General features: G+C 46.7%; 1 protein-coding gene across 1 annotated transcript in view; it reads left to right on the forward strand.

Annotated features, from left to right (window-relative positions):
• LOC119394951 (atrial natriuretic peptide receptor 1-like) overlaps positions 1-23,209 on the forward strand; it is a 117,933-nt gene that overhangs the window by 64,242 nt on the left and 30,482 nt on the right. Inside the window, exons 2-4 of the mRNA XM_037662246.2 lie at positions 16,462-16,530; positions 18,688-18,862; positions 19,445-19,543. Coding sequence (XP_037518174.2) covers positions 16,462-16,530; positions 18,688-18,862; positions 19,445-19,543 — 343 coding nt within the window. The remainder of the gene's footprint in view (positions 1-16,461; positions 16,531-18,687; positions 18,863-19,444; positions 19,544-23,209) is intronic.

A 23,209-nucleotide genomic window follows, 5' to 3' on the forward strand; every position in this document is an offset into this window, starting at 1 on the left:
TCCGAATTGAATCAACGCGGCAGTGTCTTCGGGCACGCCACGTGAGGTGATGCCGCTCGCAGCGGCGTCGCCTATCGGAAATGCGGCGCACGTCGTAACGCAGCGTGTTTTGTTTCCTGTCGCGGGATTTCGCGAACGAAGATGCACGAGCGACGTAGCACGTGGGAGAAATGAAGTGCGGAACACGACGTCGGATAAAAAAAAAAATTTGCGAGAGCTGCCTGGCGAGACGAGAGGGCGAGAGAGTGGGACAAAAGGAGGAGGCTCCTCTCCGAGTCTTTTGCCTGGACGCAACGAAGCGTGCGTCATTTGCATCCGTCATGCGAGCAGCGGATGTACGCTCGGTGGTCCTTCCATTAGCCGGGTGATGAAGTGACTCGTGTCGAACGCGACCCGGGCTCGTAACTGAGGATGCGTACCTGGCGGTCTTCTTTTTTTTGTTATTTATTATCTTTCTTTTTTGTACTCTCGCCAGAGCTCACTATCGGTACTTCGGTAAAGGTCAGGTTTTTCCGGCGGAAGTGTGCCAGACTTTCAAGTTCACTTCCGGAAAACGACCTAGGGGCCTCTTTACTTGGGTGAGTGTATCTGTGTATGTGCGCACACGCGTGTACTTGCGCATGTCTGTCCGTATGTACGTGTGCATGCATCTGTATGTGCATGCATATGTGCGTGGGTGCATGCGTGTGCGCACGTGTTTCAAAAGTACAGGATATTGGGTAAGTTGATAATCCATGCAGAATTTTACAGCGCGAAACTACAGGACAAAACAGAGAACACACCAACAAGCGCTGACTATCTAGATAGTCAGGGCTTCTCTGTGTGCCCTCTCCGTTTCGACCTGTAGTTACGCGCTGCAAGTTTCAATGCGCAAATGTGTGTGCGTGCGTGCGTGCGTGCGTGATACGCTCATGATACACGATATGCATATTAAATAAACAGCATTTTAAGAGGTATGCGTAACAACAGCAAGACTAGCGTCTTCCGCATCATCACTAAGTGCCATCCAAAAACCTAATCCATTAAGACGTTAACTGACGTCTGGCTAATGCACGCACTTCCCCCTTTACCAATACGGTACGCGTCGAGTATTTCGGGACGGTGCTTTCTTGATGCCTATAAATCACACTTGTATCAGTAAGGACGGTAAAACATGTGCACTGTCTGCAGTGCGCTACCAAGTGGGCATGCTCATTTTTCTTTAACCTTGTTCGGTGCTCTCCGAGCCTCGCGTTAACACATGGGCGATTCGTTTGGCCAATGTCAGATACACCACATGACATTGGAACCCGGTAAACAATGCACGTGGCCCGCGGAACGAAACTCTTTTTATGACGAATGTCACAGTCTCCTTGTGCTGAAGGACCTCATCCCCACTGAACAACTGTGACGGGTTACCGGCATTTATGAACAAAGAACAAAGCGTAGCGTGAGCTTCTCAATAAAAACCATTCGTTCCGCCTTCTTGCCTGCGGAGATGGCTAGTTAGATAAAGGGTTCGACTCTTCGGCCTGTTTCTGTTCTTTTTTTTACTATCAATTGCTTTTTCGTGCTCGCTCGGTCGGAAATGGCCATGTTGACAAAAACATCGCCCCATTACAGTGTCGACAATTTATTGACAGCGGACGAGCTCCCACAAGGAAACAACTTTAACTGATTGGTCCTGTTAGGCGAGCAGCCGCAACGACTCAATCGAAAGCCACGAAGACCCGGTGGCTTCCAAGCCGGAGCCACAGACTGCTGCGCAGGGCATGCAACATTGATGTTTCAATTACCGAGCCGTTCGTTTTTCTTTCCTCACCCTAATAATCATTATCACAGATTGCCTTGCCAACAACAACGAAATAGATAAAATAATTACATAAAGTGTATCTCTTCCATCGACCCGTCTCCGTACAAAAGCTTGTATACGTTGATGGCTTGGAAGGAATGCAAGGCTGTCAGGCATTCTTCCGCACTCGAGTGGTATAAACAAAAACGCTCTCAGTTTGTTGCGGTGTTGGTTGGGACAGATCGTTCGCAGAAATATTTTTTTAACCTAAATGCCTCATCAAACACGAAATTTTACCGTCGGCATCGGCGTCCCGCGGCGTCGGGGACGAGTGAGGCAAAAAATAGTCATCATGTGATGACGTCGCAGATCGCCAAAACTTGTGCCGTAATTATGACGTCACTCTGACGTCACGCGATGTAGCGCCAGATGATGGCGTCATCATATAACATCGTAACTTAGTCAAAGGTGGGTCGTTCACGGAAGCAGTGCAAAACTAGATGAAGTGCATCCGATTTTGGAAGCGGTGCAAAAAGCTTTCGAAAGGTGGCAGGGCAACAATGCAGTGAATACATCGACTGCATTGTTGCCATCTTTACAGGAAGGCAGTGCCAATTTTCTGTGTTGGCCCGGAACGATGGGCCTTTGCTGCCGTCCTTATACGATGGCGCTGCCAATATTGTATGTTTACTGGCTACAATGGGCCTCTGTTGCGGTCCCTGTACGATGACGGTACCAATATTGTATTTTGGCTGGCTACGACGGACCATTGTTGGCATCCCCAATCGACTGAGAAGAAAAAGACGATGGCTTTCGCTTTCGAGTCGTCTTAAATGAATGCACAAGGAACCCCGTGAGTTTTTTTTTGTCCTTTATTCAACTTGGTGGGGAGGTACGCTGAGATATGCGCTCTCATATAAAATCACGCTTAGATGCTTCTAGCTCCATGCATTCTTCTTGGTTGATTTTTCTGTGGTTCAAAGTAGCGGTGCGACGTATGGGAAGTAGGGACGTGCCCTTGTATCCGCGACAGCACCGCTCTCGAAAATGGTATCACACAGCTGACTGTACTCAATGGCTTACTTAGCGACGACGAAGGAGTGACAGAAATCTGGAGGCCACCCTAATGCTTGGCTTAAGTGTGTGGTGGTGGCACGTCGCCGTCCATGTGCCTCGTGTATTCCTCTGGTTAACCTTCTGTCATAGAGCTTCTGTTTCGCGCACTGCCGAAGCGGATCTCGGAAGCCACGTAGAAAGAAACGCGTGACTGAGATCTGCTCCACCAGGGGCCGCAATAATCCCAACTGCTCACATTCTTTCAATGAACTATCAATTAATTTTCCTTGACTGTCCTTACAGTTACAGCTATTAGGCCCTTGCCTTAAGGAAAGTTATGCTGCGATATCTTATGTATTTAATATAACACTTGACCCAGAACCATCGATTTCTATTTTTAGAAGGCATGTTATATTCAGAAAACCGGAAGTACGAGCTCGACCGGAAGTGCTTGGTAGAGAAAGAAGAGTGTTATTCTTCCTCGTGCGACCAAATAAGGTTCTAACTGTTGACTGCTGTTATGATAATTGAGCAGCTGCGTGACAAAAGAAAAAGTATATTTGTTGATTGCCGCTTCCTTAGTCGACTGTGTTTTTCTCCATTTCTCTAAAGCATTCGACAAAGCGTGCCATGAAAGGCTTCATATCCGAACTTCGCCTGCCTATCACAAACTTTTGAATTGAATTCAATGTGACCTTCTTAATCATTGCTAGTGTCCTTCAAGCAACAACACTAATTCGCGACCTGGTGTTGTACATTTGGGTGTAACGCAAGGTTCAGTGCTTTCTTTTCTCCCTCGCCTGATTTACGTGAACGACTTAACTGCTTCTGCTTATTCAAGTCTTAATCTATTCGCAGAATATTGCGTAATAATAATACAAAGATTACTCTTGAGAACGACATAATGATTCTTCAACGTGACCTTAACGCTATCTGTTCGTGGTGCAACGGACGGCAATAAAATTAATGTTACTAAGCGTAAACTTATACCTGTGCCGACGTCGACCAACACCAGTCCTGTTTAACAAATGCACAGCATACCATTGGAACACGTGTCTTCATATAATTATCCCGGCGCAGACAACACGCTTAACCTAACTCGAATTGTGCGCTGTGTTACAACTAACGCAAAACGCATGCTCGGCTACGTTCGTCACAATTTTTCTTTTCAAATCATTTAATTCCGGGAAACTTGCGTTCTATAGGTAATTGATCCTCAGTCCGCCGGCTCTCGCAGCCCGTCGCAAAAGTATGCCACTTAAACCTTATTCTTCCGTCGTAGCACTGTTTAAACATGGGTAGGCAACTAAAGCATCGCTGGGATCCAGACTAGTTAGAATTGATTGATCTCGAAACTTTGAGCTAAACAAACAGGTACAGAGAAAGATACACAAGGATCAACGCTCTTCCTTGGGTATCTCGTCCTTGTGTGCCTTTCTATGTCCCCGTTTGTTTAGCGCAAAGTTTCGTTCGCTCGCACGGGAACTTACACTTGCACAGTAGAACTCGACAGAATTCACTAACACTCCTCTCCACAACTTGGACCCGAATCCAGTGGCGTAGCGAAGGGGTGGCACACTTTCTGCCATGAGATAAAGAGCACAAAATGACTCTCGACAATACTTGCCTGCCCGGCCACCACTTCAGATCAAGGCTTTGATCTGAAGTTCAACGTTCGTTATTTATTAACGCGATAGCGTTAAAGAGCTCGTTTTGCAGAAATTCCGGCGTCGACGTCAGCGGCGTCTTTGGTTGTGAACGAGAAATCAGCGTTGTCAGTGAGCAAAATTTCAAGGTAGATGCAAATAAAGAAATAATAAAAAAATATTCGTGTGGAGGGGTATCTTGGATACGAACCTGCCACCCCACTCTCTGTGGCGCGATTCGTCTTACCGCTCGGCCACCGCGCAGACATCCTCTATCGTACTAACGGCGAGCTACTTATATACACTATTTAGCGTTGGTGGCACACACATCTCGGAGGTTCTGCAGCGGGTTGACTGTCACCCGTGAGATGGCGCAAAGGGCCCACGGGCGCGCTTTTAAACGGCATCGCCCCACCGTATGGCCGTGTTTCGTCGCACCGTATGCATGGATATTGGAGCCAGAGGGCGTCCGCACTTTGGCTTTCCTTGCGGCACGGTTTAGGTCTCCACCCAGAAACGACGCCAGGCGATTGGGAAGGCGATATGAACACGGTCCGATTACGCTATCGCGTTCTACTCTTGAAAGCGAAGCTCAAGGTTCCCCCAGGGTATTTATTTATTTATTTATTTATTTTACATAGTGCAGACCCGTTGGGGCTAGTGCAGGAGTGGGGATCGTACATCACACATCAAGTGCATCCGTGGCGTACCAACTCGTTCGCGAGTGGTGGAGCTATATATATACATATATATATATATATATATATATATATATATATATATATATATATATATATATATATATATATATATGTTTGCTTTAAATCAAGCAAGATTAAACAGATTGCGCAGGCTGGGCCGCCCTATACCGCGACAACACAGCAGTGTTCAATCACATGTTGGAAATATTACCATGAAGTTTAAAAAGTACACCCAAATTTAACCTCCTCATCTGAGCACTAGATCAAGAAGGGAGCCGACGGATGGATACACGTTATAGATTTCAAAACAGGAGAAAGTGCCTCAGATCAGGCTGGCCGACGTTTCGATAGGGGACCTATCTTTGTCAAAGGCGCCTTGTCATCCCTGGCGTGTTAGGCGCCTTTGACAAAGATAGGTCCCCTATCGAAACGTCGGCCAGCCTGATCTGAGGCACTTTCTCCTGTTTTGAAATCTATATCATCTGAGCACTGCATTTCCAAACTTCCCAGTCTTAGTTTAGCGTTGTAGATACGATGAATATGAAGAACCTGCTATGACTCTCGTACCTTAAATTCTCACTTATTAAACAAAACATGTGACTGACAAAGCAAGGTACTTCGCAGAAGTCTTCAGGATAAGCCGAGTGCCAATTTCTTTACTCTTAGAGCCCGCCAATATAAAGTCTTTCTTAAGAAGAAGACCAAGTTCAGTCGAATAATACTTAAGGAAACCACGTTGAGCTGGTTGTGTATAGTTATAAGATTATAAATGACTACGAATTTATATGCCATGTGTCGTTCCTTGCCCTCCACTTTTCCCATCTTGGGTGGGGGGTGGCCGGGAAAGCGGTGAAGTGGCCCTTTACTCCTCCCCTCCGGTTCCTCCAAGTAAATAGCCTAGGTAAACTGTGTAAGCTCAAATTTTCCTTGAAAAAATGTGCGACTATAACGGTAAACTACCACACATTGTTTCCTTCCGTATAGGTCGTTTAGCTGTTAATGATTGGTCGAAATTTTCTGGTTCATGCTCACAACACCTGCTCGTAAAACGACGCAACAAATGACGCGCAAGTGATCCTCCATGTAATTGTAATTACCACTTACGCATGTCTGCGTAAAAAAATAATAATGAACTACTTTCAATACGGCGTATTGATTATCATTGGTTTCTTCGCTATTCGTGAAAAACTTTCACTTGTGCCATAAAATTGTCTTCTTGTTACGCGACGTCACAAGTCTGCGAAACCTCGCGGCGTTAAAATGAAGTTTGCACAATAAGCAGCACATTACTGTGCTGAACAATAACTCATTTTTTTTCGCAATATGCAGACCGTGTGTCTTTCTGAACGTAATTTAAAGAGACTGCCAGCCAATCACATTGGCATCAGCTACTTATAGCAGCGGGCGAGATGGATTCATATGTGTAATTGTGTATAACAGATACTTTCAGTTGTAGTATAACGATGTTGAGCTGTTTATGCGCGTGTACAACTCTCTGTGAATCATCGTTGTTGACAGAGAGGAAGAGAGAGAAATAAACATTATTAGGAACAGACACAATCCTTTGCAGGTGGGCAGCCTTCTTAGTCCAGAAAACCGTGGACGCTGATCATCTCCCTGGTGAGGTTGATCAAGTAACGGGGCAAACTTGAAAGCTGGGTTTCTCAATGTGCTCGAGTCCACTGCCTTGTGTTACAAGCCGCCGCCATCATTGCAGGCTACCATATGACTAATCAGACTAATCGGAGACTAAAGTGGGAATCTATTTTAGCTGTCCTGACTAGGCACAACTAAAATACTCGACACTTCTGCACACTCATCAACTCACAGAAGCTTGGATATGGAGCAGTGGCGATGCTATTCATTTTCAAAGAAAGAAACTGAATTCCCTGAAAAAAAAATTGGCCGCGTATCTGCGTGCTTCGCTGCAAATGTCGTCTAAAGACGATAGAAGATGCGCTGCGTGAGATATGAACGCCATCTGGCAATACGTCGGGAAACGTGAATGCTGTATTGCGGGCTTGTAGTCCCGGCGCAGCAGCAGGCAAGACCGGCGGTGACCAACGCGACCGGCGGGGACGCCAGCCAACCCGAACACGCGGTTTGGCGCGAAGCGCCGAAGCAGAAGAAACGTCCGCACTCAACGAGTACTCTCCACACACTCTTTTATATTCACGTCGCCTGGGTAAAGCAGGAATGCCAGAGCGGCGCCCCATATCACTCGTACAGTACAATACTGAACTGAAACCGAAACACAACAATGAGCTCGCGCAGAGGGCACAGAGGAAGCCAAGTTTCGGCGCAGTCGCATTTTCAGCGCAGCTTAAGAAACTAGGGTCTCTAGAATTACGTATCTATGTATTTTCTATGAAAGGAACACACCACCTAATACTTACCTAGTGATGTTGCGCCTCAGATATGCGTAATATTTGCTTTTTGATCAACCATGTACACAAGTATGAACCTAGTGAGCCGTTCACGATGGCTGGCCCTTGTGCAAGTGGTTCAACTTTGGCCGAGTGGCTGAATCGAGGGACGTGCCGACAAACAGAAAGACCGACAGAAAGACAGACCCAAAATTTCTGCGTTTAAGTTCCCCAAGAAAGACTATCGTCTTTAAAATAAAACATTTGATCGGGCTATAAAACTTTTACTGGTTCCCGCCCATATTTTCGTTGCCAATTACTTCAATTTCAAGCCAGGAAGAACACAATAAAATCATGAGAGATTGCTGTAACGTTATAGAGCCCGTGCTGAGCGATAGCTTCCTCTGCAATACTCGAGCGCAAGGAGCGAAACCTTGGAATAGGCAACCCGCACCGCAAGTAGCCTACAGTGCGTGGTCATGACACACGGAGGACAGTCGTCACAGCAGAATCGTAGGACGAATTTTATTACATAATTACATTACTGCTGCGTTCAAGTAAAACTTTGCCTGACTTGTTAGTTTCCCAGTCTGCAGCCGACAGTAACCACTTTCGAATGTGGGGGAGCTTCACCCCCTTAACATTTCTCAGTGGAGGGGCTTGCGCCCACCTTGCCCCCCCCCCCCCCCAGGTAGATACGCAGACAAAGTGCCGACAAAAAGTCACGACACAGCAATTCACGAACACCTTCTGGTAAAGCATACCGACCATTATGAGTTGTTTATCAATGCAATAACTACAATGATTTAAATTTCTTGCTTGTGTAATCTGCCAGTTACATTACTGTAATCCGGTTTAAATCTTCCTTTTGACCTAAATTTGTGAAACACTTTACTAATTTTCTGTTCGTGGTAATGTTGCGACAGCTAACATTCTACAAATGGCAACAACATTGTTTTGTACCTAGTTATTCTCTGTGACCACACCCCTCTGTAATGTTTTTTGTGTGTGTGTGCGTGTGTCTGTGATTCTTGGGTAAATAAATAAATAAACACATAAATATTTGTTCCCTGAAACCTATGCCGACCAGCTAAGTATGTGACCATCATTACCATTCTCCATGACGCCAAACATTATCATTGCCAACATCATCAAACATTGTCGATCATTATTGTTATATACACTAAGGCAAAGTATGTTCTAATCCACACGGAAATACATATAGAGCCCGGCTAGAAAGTAATCAGGTGTCATTATGTTTTTTTTTTTATGTCTGCAACAGCCGTCTGAATGTTTGAGTGCTCTAAAGTGTTAAATTGCGCAAACAGCACAAGGACTAAAGGAAGAGACGACGACACACAGAGCGCTCTGTGTGTCGTCGTCTTTTCCTTTAGCCCCTGTCCTGTTCGCGCCGTTTAACACTTTGGATCATGAACGAACATGCCCGATTTTCAGCCACTTTGAGTGCCCCAACGCTGAAATTTAATAAATAAAAAATCTGCCAGTGGAGAGCAAACTTCTCTAGGTACTATAAGATATTTTCATATATGGTGTACACAATGTACGATAAGTCTATATACTTACGCTGGTTTAGTAATTAGCGTCGGATTTATTCCGTGAAATGCTAATGTCTTAGCAAACGCGGACGTTTGCAAGGTCGATATTTGCAAGATATTAAGCGGCGATGCTCGTGCATGAATCGTGAAAATGTGGGACACAGCCGTCCCACAGAATGTAAATGTTGACGCACCATGTAATTTCCGGCACATATCGTCTCCCGACGGTGAAGTGAGCTTATAGATGTGATGGTGGCTGAGTGAATTCGTCTAAAGCGGCAAAAAGATGCGCCAACAGACTCTGTATCGTCCAGTACAAGGCCATTCGCCCGCTTCCATAAGTAAGCTTGCTCCATACTGATCATTTATAATCAGCATAACCAGTCACATGATAGTGAAGGCTACACCATAGCATACTGTCACGCGCAGAAAAGAAAATTATTCAAGTAATGTAGCTTCGATAAAATTTTGTGTTGGATTCGTATTGCGCAGTAAGCTGCCACTGTCGTCACAGATGAGGTCTTTCGAATTTGCATATATCTAGCGATGTTCTTTGAGATCGAACGAGAATATTTTTCTTTAAGAAAACGGCCTTCAGGTTTGTACTTGTATGCCGAATGTTCCATAAATCCTAAGAACGTCAAATATGACGATTGCAAGTCCCTACGGCAAGAAAAAAAGTATATTTTTGTTAAATTTCTTGATATGTTTAACACCGTTAAGAAGTGAATGTCGGGTCAACTGAAACCCTGTAAATTGAAAACAACTGAACGGTGATTGTATGCACAATTATCGTGATAGTTAATAAAACGAAGGCGCATCACGTCATCAGACGAACGTAGCATACACGTTGTCGGACTCATCGAAGAAACACATTATAAGACTGCGCAGCCTATGATTAACCGTAATATTTTTAAATCCAGAAGTGGCGAGGTTTGTCAAATAATCGATTATTTTGCCTAAATTCAGGCACTTAACTCTTGCTCATTAATGAGGGGCAATTTATTTTAGGTAAAGGGAAGTTTCAGAAGCACTTTCCGATCGAGCATTACGAAAATGTTTTACGAGCTGAAATTACAAGAAGGATATCCAGGGATACAAAGTAGGGTGTACCAACTGTCATATAGAAAACTATAACCAAGATCATCTACGCACTAAAACATGAATTAATTTGGACAAAAGGAACTGCGCAGGTTGTGTGCAGCCTACCGTACTTACTAGCATAATAGCAGCTTAGGGCAGACTAGTTGGCCGCACATGATTGATAAAATAGCGACAACAACAACAAGAACAACAAGACATTTACACGCCTATATGTGTGTCGGTGTCTTACTGATCGCCGCCGTCTGTTTAATTGCGCTGCTGTTTTATCGATCATATTAACAGCGCTTGCTACGGTTGCCTGATGTTAGCTATATATATTAGCTATTTGCTCTGGCTGAAATATATAGAACATATGTGTACTAATATGCATCTGCATAGCAGCAATTAAATGCTTCAACGTACTACGACATTTAGGGCCCGTTCACAGCTGCGACTAGCACTGGCCGCGCGACCAAAGTAGTCGTAATGCGATTGGTCGCATATTGTCGCAAATCGCCGCTTTTGTCGCAAAGCGACAACAGTGGCTTTGTCGCTCGCTGCTCGATTTTTTAAAGGGACACTAAAGGCAAATATTAAGTCGACGTTGATTGCTGAAATAGCGGTCCAGAAACCTCGTAGCGCTGCTTTTGTGCCAAAGAAGTGCTTATTTTGAAATAAAATCACGTTTTTAGTGGTCCGCATCGCGTTAGCGCGCTTCAAATCTCCCGCCTGAAAATACGACTCTCATACGTCACTGCTGCCGTGCCCAACGTTGCCCGCTTTTACTGCGCGGCCGCCGACAATAGTAGCAGCCGAGCGGATGTAGCGGGACCCACAGTAGCAACAACGGCGCTGCGGCAAAGACTTGCTCGGATGGGCACATTGAAAGCCGTCACCAAGTTGCGGTTGGTCTCGTAATCCTCAGTACGAAAGTGCAGCGAGCACACACGCAGACTGTTTAGCACACTGGCGCAATGGCATGACACTAAGCCACTTCGAGCGTAAGGGTTCATTCGCGGCACCCAGTGAAAAGACACACCGGTTTCCTTGCTGCAGCACTGGCGTTGTGCACCATTCGGGCATCCGGCAATATCACACGCATGCGGCTTTTTGTCGAACTTTCTGTCAGAGCGACTTTCACGAGCGCGCAAAACACGCACGGCAGTACGCGATCCCGAAACTACCACTGAGACGGGCGAGGCACAGTTCGGCGAAAACGGAACCTTTGAACCACGCGCGCCGTTCCCCATGGCAACGCCACGGAGGTTTTGTTTTCCATGAATCAAGCGGAAACGAACAAACAGCATTTTATTACGTCTTTTGATGCTCGGAATGTTCTTTTTTTACTGTTGCTAGTTTCATTACTAGTGATTTATTGTAGGCCGACTTCCCTACGTCATCGGGATCACTTCGAAAATGTCCCACTCGTGGCGCTCATCATGTGATACATTTAGCTTAATTTCTCGGTAAGTAGGGTACTGCTGTTGATAATATTGCTGTTTTAGAAGTTGCCATACATTGGGCTTTCACTCTGACATAAATTGTTATTTGCCTTTAGTGTCCCTTTAAAGGCGAAAGCCTTTAACGTCTCAGGAGGAGGAAGAGTGGTTGAGGAAAGGAAAAGTCGCAACTTCTGCAACCCTAATTGGGAGCACGGCTCAGCGCCATACTTGCGGCATCCGTCCGTGCCCTGGAACGGTGCCAGCTGTGGCCTCTCCCCCTCGCACTCTCTCAGCAATCACGTGATGACACAGCGGCGCATATCAACAGTTGCGCGTTGCTTCTTCCAACGCGCGTTGCGCAACTGTTGATGACTGACGGCCCGGTGATGACTTTAGCGCTGTGTCCTGTCTGCCGTCTTTACCTCGTCCTTTGTGTTTTTCGCGCTAGTAGATATGTCCACAGTTAATGTTGCGCAAGGCGGCGGCGGCGGCGTGCAGCGGCGGCGTCCGTCCGTGCCCCCTCGCACTCTCTCAGCAATCGCGTGATGACACAGCGGCGCGCGCGGGAACGCTTCTTCGCCAGACGTCTCGTTGCAGCAGTCGAGTTAGTTGGATGGCTCCCAAGCGGCCCGGTGATAACTTCACGGCAAGCGGTTCGGAGAAGCGCCCCAAGAATGTGGATTCCCCCGATACCATGGCATAGTCAGTCGAATCGCCACAGGCTTTCGCCGAACACACTTAGGAATTTACAAAGTGTCCTTCAATTTCTTAGTCGCGCGACTGCAGCCGCAAACCTCTGAACTAATCAGGTGCGCAGGAACATAACGTCAGCCTACTTTACCAGGCAATAGCAATGCGAGCAGACGTGCATTTTGTGCGTCGACGGGTATAAGTCGCACGCAGATGTGAACGTCAGTCGCGTAGAGACGCTGTTTGCTCGCGAGTCGCGAATGGTCGCGCGACCGTTGCTAGTCGCAGGTGTGAATGGGCCTTTACACTCTATATATTTCTCTATTTCTATATTCCATATTTCTGATAGACAATTGATTTAATGTTATCGAAGCGTCGATTATCATGCTGATTGTTATCAGCACAGCTATAATTTAGAGTGAGGCGTGACTCTCTCTCTTTTTCAAGAGTGAACGCAGACGTTGCAGCTAATTAGAAGTCGTAATGCACACATACTCTAAGAAGGAAAAAAGAAGAGTCCTTTGAGTCTCTTTTGCCACGTATATAACTCTCACGTATATAACTCTATAAGGAGAGTTATATATGTGAGAGTTATATACGTGGCAAAAAAGATGCAAATGACTTTTTTTATCACATATATCACATATATGTTTATCACTTTTTTGTCACATACATCACTCTTAAGGAGAGTTATATATGCGATAATTATATACGAGAGAAAACAAATAAAAGGGAGTCAAGGAACTCTTTTTTTTAGGGGCGAAGCTCCTCTAAGTCCAACCTTATCACGTCTCCGTTGTCCGGCGTAACCACCTTTGCAAACATCCCACTACGACCCATCACCGATCCTTTGCAAACTGCCCACTACTTCGTCTTTACAAACATCCCACTACGATCCATCACCGATCCATTACTTCACCGACCATAAAGCCGTTATAATGAAGGGGGAACGGAAGCCACCTTTGCAAACTGCCCACTACTTCGTCTTTGCAAACATCCCCCTACGACCCATCACCGATCCATCACTTCACCTACCATAAAGTCGTTATGATGAAGAGGGAATGGAAGCCACGTCTAGCTACCACTTACGATTAATAAAATTTCTAGTATAAATATATACAGTGTTTGTCACGTCTTTGATGATGTACTGGGCTATCGCTTTGATTACTGCTGGGCGAAGCCACTGAAGATTTCACGGTGTAACCATGATTGCTTCAGGAGCTTCGACCAAGCTCTTCATCATTCACCCGTGGATAAGCTGTGAATTTTTTTCTTTTTTTAGAGTGCATACAGCACTGCGCGTGTTATTCACGCTGATCTTTTCACAAGAGCCCTTGATGGCCCATCGATATGGGCCATGTGGCATGCATACGCCGCATTAAGGGTGCCGTGGCAGAAATTACTGAACTTACGGAGAGAGAATGCAACGGCTCTGTATTATAAGCAGGAAAGCTGGGAAATTCGCCGTCCCTCTTTTTTTTTTTCTTTCGAGTGTACTCAGACTTTGCATTCACTTTCAGCACACGTATACCCGTTGCCTGAAGCCCTCATTACTAAAGCATACGAATGCAGCGAGCTTACAACTGTACATCTACATATTTGCGCATGGATGTCAATGCAATATGTTCGCATTAGTCGAGTATACGGGCATAGCGCAGACACATGCCCGACCTGCTTCCAGCAACGTATCGAGAAGCTCTGTGAATCACGGAAGAGAGACCTCAATATGCTACGACTTAATCTGCTACGCAAACTTTTCGTTGCTGCCATTTGCCATCCGAAACCCTTTTGCTTTGTATAGAGTTCCTGTTCACCGAGCTTTATGCCGCACCGTTTCGAGAAGTCCAGCGAGCTGCGCCACACCAAAGGGTCTCGTCTGCGAAGCACATCGTGTACAGAATGAAATGAAGGGAAATTTCAGTGGATTTTTTTTTTCGTTGCCTAATAACCGACGCTGTTCGTTTGATGTAGGTACCGGCGTCATGGAACGCAGTCGCGGAGTGATTATGTTTCCCGTGAATGCGGGCATCGTGTGTTAGGAATATCAAAAGCCGCGCCTTACACGACGCATTTGTGCGGGGAAATTAGGGTCCTTTTCTGGTTATCATCATGGCTTTTGTTAGGGGGCTGCACGCCTCTGTGTGATCTCACCGTTAACAACCTCCATTGACCTTCCGTAAAAGCAGACCATGAGTGGCAACACGGTGTCGGGTGCATAGGCGTGCGCTAAAGTTGTCCAAACCAACCCCCAACACCCCACCCCCGCCCCGATGGTCCAATCCGAAAGGAAACAAGGTCCACAATGACTGCAAAAATGAAATGAAGCGGTCACGTGCTCTTCACTTCGGCCTGCCACTGGTCCCCGGCTTCCCGGTGGTAAAGGTGAGAACTGAACAGTTCTTGGAATGCAACATCAGGGGTCCTACGCTGCCCTTATCGACAAAAACCATGCGTGGCCTTGTACATTAAGCAATGGTGTGGCAGCCCCAAATGAGTAAAGTTATGGGGCAGAATCGGTGCCCCCCCCCCCCCTTTAGATGACCAAAGGGCGGAGGCGCTGCCCCTGCCCCCCCCCCCCTCCCACCCGCTCACTGTGCGCACGCCTTTGGTTAATGTATCCCGCGCACTTCGTTCTGGTTTTCTTTGTGCGTTTCTTTGCCTCCTTAGGCGCTTTCACGGTTTTACAAGCCATTGAGCGTATGCACCGATATATGTGTATAAGGACAGTGGCGATACTGCCGCTCGCATATCGATCGAAGTGAGTATGCATTACTCATCGCCGTCAATGGCCAACAAGCCACGGCAGCAGTGCTGCAGCATAATGAAGGCACATGTCGGTCGATGGCGCTGGCTCACCTTGAGCACCGACCCATTAATACGCAATACCGACGCGAAACCGGTGAAAAATTCACGTGTCGGTGATCACATGAAGCGCCGTTCGCGGACCGCCTGGCATCACTCGGTTTGTCGTTGAATTTTTCAAAGCGTGTCACCTATATTAGCGAGGAATATACGTGCAAGTTTTATAAGGATCGCGTTCGCGTTGTTCTACACGGCTTCTCAAATTAAACACCGAGGCCCGCGAAAATTCGGGGGCCGCAACATAATTACAGGAGGCATCGATTCGATACGGCTCTGTGGCATTGACCGCTCGCTCTTGATACGTGTGCAGGTCGCAACCCCTTCTTTATGGTCGCCGGCAATCGGCCAATACAACACCGATATCACAGCGTGTTCATTTTTTCCCCTTGCTTAGAGGTACGATACGGGAAGATGACACTTTTGTGACCTGCGCTCATTCCCTATGCCCATTCCCTATGCGCTCATTCCTTATGATCCACGTAAGCGACGTTCAATTTCGGCCATTCCATGCTGTTTCTACACGTTGCCGACTCTTCCGAGTATCAGCGTCTGTAAAAAGAAAAGGGCAGTGAGATAAGATATCGATGGATCTGCCTAGCTCTGTTGTCTCCATGACAACAGTCTGATTGCTATCTTCCTTATCTTCCTATATAAGTGAATATGCTATCACCAACACTAAGTCGTTAATTTTACTTAGTAACTTCTAACGGTGAAGGTGGGACTAGTGATTCTCCCAAATGTTAACATGAAATTTCTAAGAACAGCAGCTCACCCTGTAGAAACGAAATCTATGTGAGGTATCAGTAGACCCTATCTGATGCTAAAGATGTTTCTTTCTTTTAAAGAAAGGTACCAAAGTATAATTATTTTGGTATACTCTGTATAAAAATTTTGTTTACATAAAAAAGCATTACACTTTCCAGCCTCCCTGACTGCATGTATCGAACAAACCCTGATCATTTTCCTTTTTCTTTTTTTTTTCACTTCTTCAAGCCTTGTTTTCTCCACTCACTTTCTTGCGCTAAATTATCAACAGGAAAAAAGAGTGAAATGAAACACAAGCAGTTGTATGTGATTGCAGCTTCATAACATCAGCTGTGTTGTTTTCATGGAATGAAGTCTCGGCACATAAATTCGGCGCCAGCCACTCCTTTACTCTTGTTATCATTCATTTTGTTTCTGGCCGGAAACATAGCGCTAGAAGATATATGAATGTGCTATGAATGTGTGCCAACGAGCCCCTTTTATCGTATTTCTAAACGATATCTCAACGTTTGCATTGTTTCAGGTGGTAAACCTGCTGAACGACCTATACACGTGCTTCGACTCCATCATAGAGGAGTTCGATGTATACAAGGTGAGTGCATGGCTGTTCCCTCTGCCAAGTAACTTCACATGTGCAGCGGCACAATTCAAAGGTTAAACATACTTTTCGCGCCAAGTTTTCATAATGTCACATCGGTGCACGCCGGGATCGGTGCACTCTGTGTATATATACGGCCATACATGTTCATATAGGTTCCAAGGTTAGTAACTGCAGCACTACTGACTCTTGGGAGTGTCACCGAAAGCCAGCGAATTTAAACTCATTTTTAGGCAACAAAATTGTAGGACGTTCGGAGCAGTGGGAGGCACAACTTGCCAGCTCGGACCCAGAGGTGCAATTAGCGCTTCTGAGTCAAGTTAGGCGAGCGGCGCAAGCCTGTGGGGCCCTGGACTTGGGGCCCCAACCAACAAACTCCTGAGTACCCCCTTTTCTACCCATTCCCTCAAAATAAAGTTTTGTTCGTCTTCTTCTACTGACTATCCCGTAAAACCTTCCCTCCACCACACGCAACACTTACCCCTGCAGATGCTGCTGTTTGGCGCCAGCTCCAAACTAATACGTTCCCCAACCTTGCACTCCACCACACTTTCTACTCTACACAGTATGCTGTGACCGATGTCCTTTCTGTGGAGGACACCCATGCTTGTACCATTCCACGTGGGAATGCCCCAAACTGCCCGGCCTGCCTAGAATACTCAATCCCTCCCAGTGGGGAGCCGCTCTTTCCAGCACATCCCTGGACGACCAGCGAAGACTGATTGACCAGGCCAGCCGGACAGCAGCAGCAAACGGGGCCCTGGGCCGAGGGCTCCATCCTCTGAGACTTCACGAACAAAACGAAGAAAAATAGTTTTCTACTGTATATTCTAAAGGGCCCCCACAAGATTTGAACATTACGGGGAAACAAGCGGGGCGCGTACATCACGCGGTTGTGATCATGTCAGCGAATCGTGAGTGGGGTGCGAAAACGGTCTAAATTTAAAACAGATCAGCGTGAACATCTAGCGCACATGCAAGCAATGACCTAGTGCCAACAAACGCCTGTCTTCGTCGGTTGTCACTCGGTCCTTGTCTTGTGTGTGCGCTAGACACTGAAATGGAATACGAACATGCCCAACTTTACGTGATTTCAAACGTGCATTGTTCCTTTCGCGAGAGCCACGTTTTGAGAGCGAATGAAAGGTCACGCGCACGCATCTACGTCATAGGCGCTCCTTCCTGCCTCCACACCGTCGCATATTTCGTAGAATATACACAACGTGAACATGTACTCATCTAAAAGATGCACACCCTTGCAATTTTTTTAATAATATGGCGCGAGTGTCGACTCCAGGATACTGTAGTGCCTAATAATGGCGAGGAGCAACGCGATCTGCGATACTACGATCAGGTTAGCACCGGCTTTATGAACACGTGATCGCAGAGATCACACTGGCAGGGTGCATCTATCTATGTAAACAGCGTACCATACGGCGTTCGCACATAAGTGTACTTGTGCGCTTGCGCTTCCATAGCATGTCTATCAATAAATTTAATTTGTGAGGTATTGCGTCCCAAAACCACGATATGACTATATATGAGAGATGCCGTAGTGGAGGGCTTCGGTAATATCGACTGCCTAGGGTCCTTGAACGTGCGCCTAAATCTCAGCACACGGGCCTCTAGCGTTTTGCCTCCCTCTAAATGCTGCCGCCGCGGCCGCGATTGGATACCGCGACCATGGGGTCAGCAGTCAAGCGCCATAACCACTGCACAACCGCAACGGGATCTTAGCAGATCTCGATACTTCTCCCGTCATTGGTGGCTACCATGTCCTTAGTTCAGCGCTTGTGCGATATTATGGAATCATTGAAAGGGTGTACAAACGTTTACGCCATAAATACTTCTATACATTTTTTTTTAATGCACACTACAAACACAAAGTCGCGGGATCGAGTCCCGGCCGCGGCGGCCGCATTTTCGATGGTGGCGAAAATGCTAGAGGCCCGTGTGCTTAGATTTAGGTGCGCGTTAGAGAACACCAGGTGGTCAAAATTTCCGGAGCCCTCCACTACAAGGCTTCCCTCGTAATAATATCATGGTTTTGGGACGTGAAACACCGAGAATTATTATTACACAACGAACAACCATATAGTATAGTAACACTGTTGCTTCTCTTTGTTGCAACTGGTGCTGCCCTTGGTGCAGGTGGAGACTATCGGCGACGCGTACATGGTGGTGTCAGGCATCCCCGTGCCCAACGGCGATCTGCATGCGAGAGAGATAGCGCGAATGTCGCTCGCTCTCCTGCACAATGTGCGCTCCTTCACCATCCACCACCGGCCTGAAGAGCAGCTACGGCTGCGCATCGGCCTACACACAGGTTTGTTTTCTTTTACATCTTTCGATCACACCATGGAGTCTTCACTTGAACGACCGTGGATGCCCGCATTAGTTTGAAAAGTGTACTGTGCAACAATGCGCACACGTGAATTGGAAAAAACATTGCAGATTGTACTGTGTGCGCCACTGTCGAGACCCTGACTTTGTTGCACTTGTATACGTACAGAAACGACAGCGCACAGACTCTGTGCATGCTATTATGGCGCGTAGAAGCGTGCTTATAAATACGTATATTAGGTAAAGAGCAAACTCTTCTTAAAAATTGGTTATTATTCGACGTTTCGGTCGGAGTACGACCTTTCTCAAGACAGCGGCTAGAAAAAAGTTAACGTGTAAAAATATCTATCGCAATTCGCGATGCGAGATCGTGGCGCAGACAATGCGTTGACGTTGTGTATTCCACGGTAACGAGTCGTACTCAAAAAGATTGATATTATAGTTCTAACTGGCCAATTTTGAACTACGAACAATCTCTGTAGAGCTTGCGCAATCAGCTAATATATGTTTATCAAGTAGCTGGAGCTAGCTCTAAACTTAACGAAGCCCTTTCAATTTTCATCAGGCCGACATCTATTTATTGCCGCGATCCACACCCTGCCATTAAGCAAGCCACATCCTGTGTTATTGAGAGCGCGTGCACTGCCCCGCCAGCGACGAACGCGTATGTTCCCTTGAAACATTGACACGTCGTTTGCATACTCATTGCCAACGCACACACGAACATGGAAAATGCGAACTACTACAGCGCTTGGCCATAAACTTCACGTACTCTTGATGGCTGTTCGCTTCACGTAGCGCCTACTCAAGCTGGCATCTCGGAAATCCAATGCCCACATGACGTGTTCGTCAGCTGTCTCATTCCATCACTAATGAAACTGCCTTATTGTCCGGTCATCGCATCAACTGTCTGTGAAGCGACACCGCCTGTTCCAGTACACGGCCGCGAATTGGAGGCGTTCAATGTGTCACTGTAGAGGGGGTGAGGCGAGACGTACCACTCAACTAAGAAGTCGCTTTTCTTTGTGTTTGCCGAGGAAATGGCCGGTCTCGTATTTCACCTCACAGCTCAGATGGTACGAGAAAGACTGCGCTGTCATCCGATGCGATGAAATCGGTTCCAGGCAAAGAGGGCGCGCATATTCTGATGTCTGTCATCAGCACGCCTGGCAGGCATAGCGTGCCATCCCGAGCTTAATCATCGCAGAATGCTCGACGCGGCTGCCAATGTTGGTATAGCTGAATTAGGAAACAAGCAGTGCTCGAACTCCGGTGTCTTTACGATGGGAAATGTCGAAAGGCTCTTCTCGAAATTACCAACGCCACGCACCCTTGCCTAATTTTCGACGCCCGTTTTAGGATGTTCAATCATACTGCTTGACTTCAAGAGGCCATTATCGTAGTAAGCCATATTCATCTCCGGTGCAGGACGATGGCTTCTTTAATCGATCTCTAATTACCAAGTTCTTGAGTAAGCTGATTGCAACACGTATGCCCGCAAGCGTTCCGATTTCATGGCAACATTTACTCCGGTACCGTCCTCGACTTCACGTCATTCCTTTGTCGAACGCTGCGCAATTCAAATGAAGCGTCGTAGTAGACAGGAATAATTGTTGGACTGGTTGGTTTTAACTATGGAGCTGTTTAAGCCTGCCAAATGCCCGATTCTCCTTCGGGAACACTATCGTCATCGTGCGGCCTCGCGCTCTCTTCGTGCTCTTCTGCTTCGCTCCCCTAGAAGCACGTGCCCCTCCCTGCGTGCGCCGATTTGTCCAGCGTGGGATGCAAAAACTCGGATGGGCGAGAGACATAGATAGAAAGAAGAGGAAGAAAGAGAAAAAAAGATAGAAAGACAGAGAGAGAAATAGAAGAGGAAGCGAGAAAGAGTGAGAGAGATAGAAAGGAAAAAAAAGAGAAAAACATAGAAAGAGATAGAAAGAAATAGATATCAAGAGAAAGAGAGAAATTAAAAGAGAGACAAAGAAAGAAAGAGAAAAATAAAGGGAAACAAGGAAGGCCGCCCACATCCGATGTTCCAGCCTTGCGGCTCAAGCGCAAGCTGCGCCTTTGTCTTTTCTTTTTCTTTTTAAATGCGACGCATTTCTTAGCGAACCTTTGGGACTTTGAGCGTTTCTATCTATCTATCTATCTATCTATCTAGCCGCCTACGTCTGGCTGCTCTCACAGTCGCCTTCCTAACTTGGTGTAGACCAAAATTGGCATCGGAGGGTAAGAGGATTTGACGAATATGATTGTCGGGTCATGAGATGAATAGCGTGAAAATCCTGTCGCGTACGTCATCAAACCCTTTCTACTAGACACGTGTGGCACATATCCGTTTGCCACAGGCCGCAGTGTACGGGTATGCGCCTCAGGTGATTGACAATTTATATCTACGCAGGAGCGGCGAGAATGGACATTCGTAACCTAAATGCTAGAGCTTTAAGGAAAACCAACATCCGAAGCATTAGGATCCCAGCAGGAATCGAACCCAATCATTTTGCGTGGCAATCAGGTATTCTACCACTGAGCCACGCCAGGTCTACAAACTGGTATAAAAAGAACAGCCCACGCAGGCGTGATATCGGTACAACATCAATTGTGGTTGTAGTGCTCGCTATCTAATTTTACAAGAAAGCAATGATACTCCTACGATATGTACTCCTACGATACAGGCGTCATATCAGATTAGTCTGTGGTTCTAGTGTTGGGTCCGCTTTTATAGCAGTCTAATAAACATTACGTTTTAAATGCGAAGCATTTCTTAGCAAACCTCTGGTACTTTGAGCGTTTCTATCTACGTATCTATCTATCTATCTATCTATCTATCTAGCCGCCTACGTCTGAGTGCTCTCATGATCGCCTCCTTAACTTGGTGTAGACCAAAATTTGCATGGGAGGGCAAGAGGATTTGACGAATATGATTGCCGGGTCACGACATGAATAACGTTAAAATCCTGTCACGTACGTCGGCAAACCCTTTCCACTAGACACGTGTGGCACATACCCATTTACCACGGGCCACGGTGTACGGGTATGCGCCACAGGTGATTGACAGTTTATATCTATCCAGGAACGGCGAGAACAGACATTGGTAACTTAAATGCTAGAACGTTAAGGAAAACCAACATCGGCAGCGTTGACTCAACGAATGGAAAGAATGAAAATTAGGATCCCCGCAGGAATCGAACCCACGCATTCTGCGTGGCGACCAGGCATTCTACCACTGAGCCAAGCCAGGTCTATAAACTGGTTACGAAAAACAGCCTACGCGGGCGTAATGTCGGTGCAACGTCAATTGTAGTTGTGGTGCTGGCTATCTAATTTTAAAAGAAAGCAATAAACACTGCATGATGCTCCTACGGTGTGTACTCCTACGATAAAGGCGTCATATCAGATTAACGTCTGTAGTTCCAGTGTTGGCTCCGCTTTTATAGCAGTCCAATAAACATTACGTTTGTATTCTTATGATTCAGCAAGCTATATTGAAGCATTGCTCGACGCCGGAGGAATACACTAACGAAGGTTACGTATGATATCCACATCACCGCACCGTAAAGTGCACTTCGTCAACCAGAACGACGCACTGTCCTCTTCATTTCTTGCGAGGCTAGACGATGGCCTCATGCTGACCGAGGATGATGCCAGATTGATTGACAGCCGCTTTGTAGACTAGGCTACGTTGGCCACATACGCCCAGGTAGTCTACGAATACGACAAACACCATCCAGTGATGTTGGTCTACGTAGCACTATCCAGGCCTACCAGCATCGACGGCCTATACCTCACCAACGCGAAGGGTGGCTTCAGGTTCCGACATGTCGCCGGCTCTGTCGACAGACAATTTGTCGACGAAATGATCGAGGCATCTACGAATTCCAACAGCTGTACTATACCACATAGTTCCCTACATATGGACCCCTCGTCAACACTATCACGACCAGATCTTATAACAAGTCATGACCAGCTGCTGATGCTCACTGATCACGGTGATGATGCCCTTGTTCAAGAACTGTCAAGAACGTCTTGCACACATGCACACGGGTTCGTGAAACGTGCGCGCGTTCTCGGGACTAGACATGTGCGCCGGACCCAAAATCACCGGTGGCGGCGCGCCGGTGTTTCCACCTCCGGCGGCGGCGTGTGAACGGCGCGGGGTCCATCGGACCGGCGGCGGCGCGGCGCGGGGGGGGAGAGGGTGAGGGCGAAGCAGTGAATGCGATAAGTACACGCCGTAATGTTACATAAACGAGGGCTAGCAGCTAACTCTTTTTGCTCCGATGTCACTTAACTTTACAAAATGCTGGTGTATGGCAATACGGCCGTTCCC

The sequence above is a fragment of the Rhipicephalus sanguineus genome, chromosome 5 (assembly GCF_013339695.2).
Source record: "Rhipicephalus sanguineus isolate Rsan-2018 chromosome 5, BIME_Rsan_1.4, whole genome shotgun sequence".
NCBI classification, from domain to species: Eukaryota; Metazoa; Arthropoda; class Arachnida; order Ixodida; family Ixodidae; genus Rhipicephalus; species Rhipicephalus sanguineus.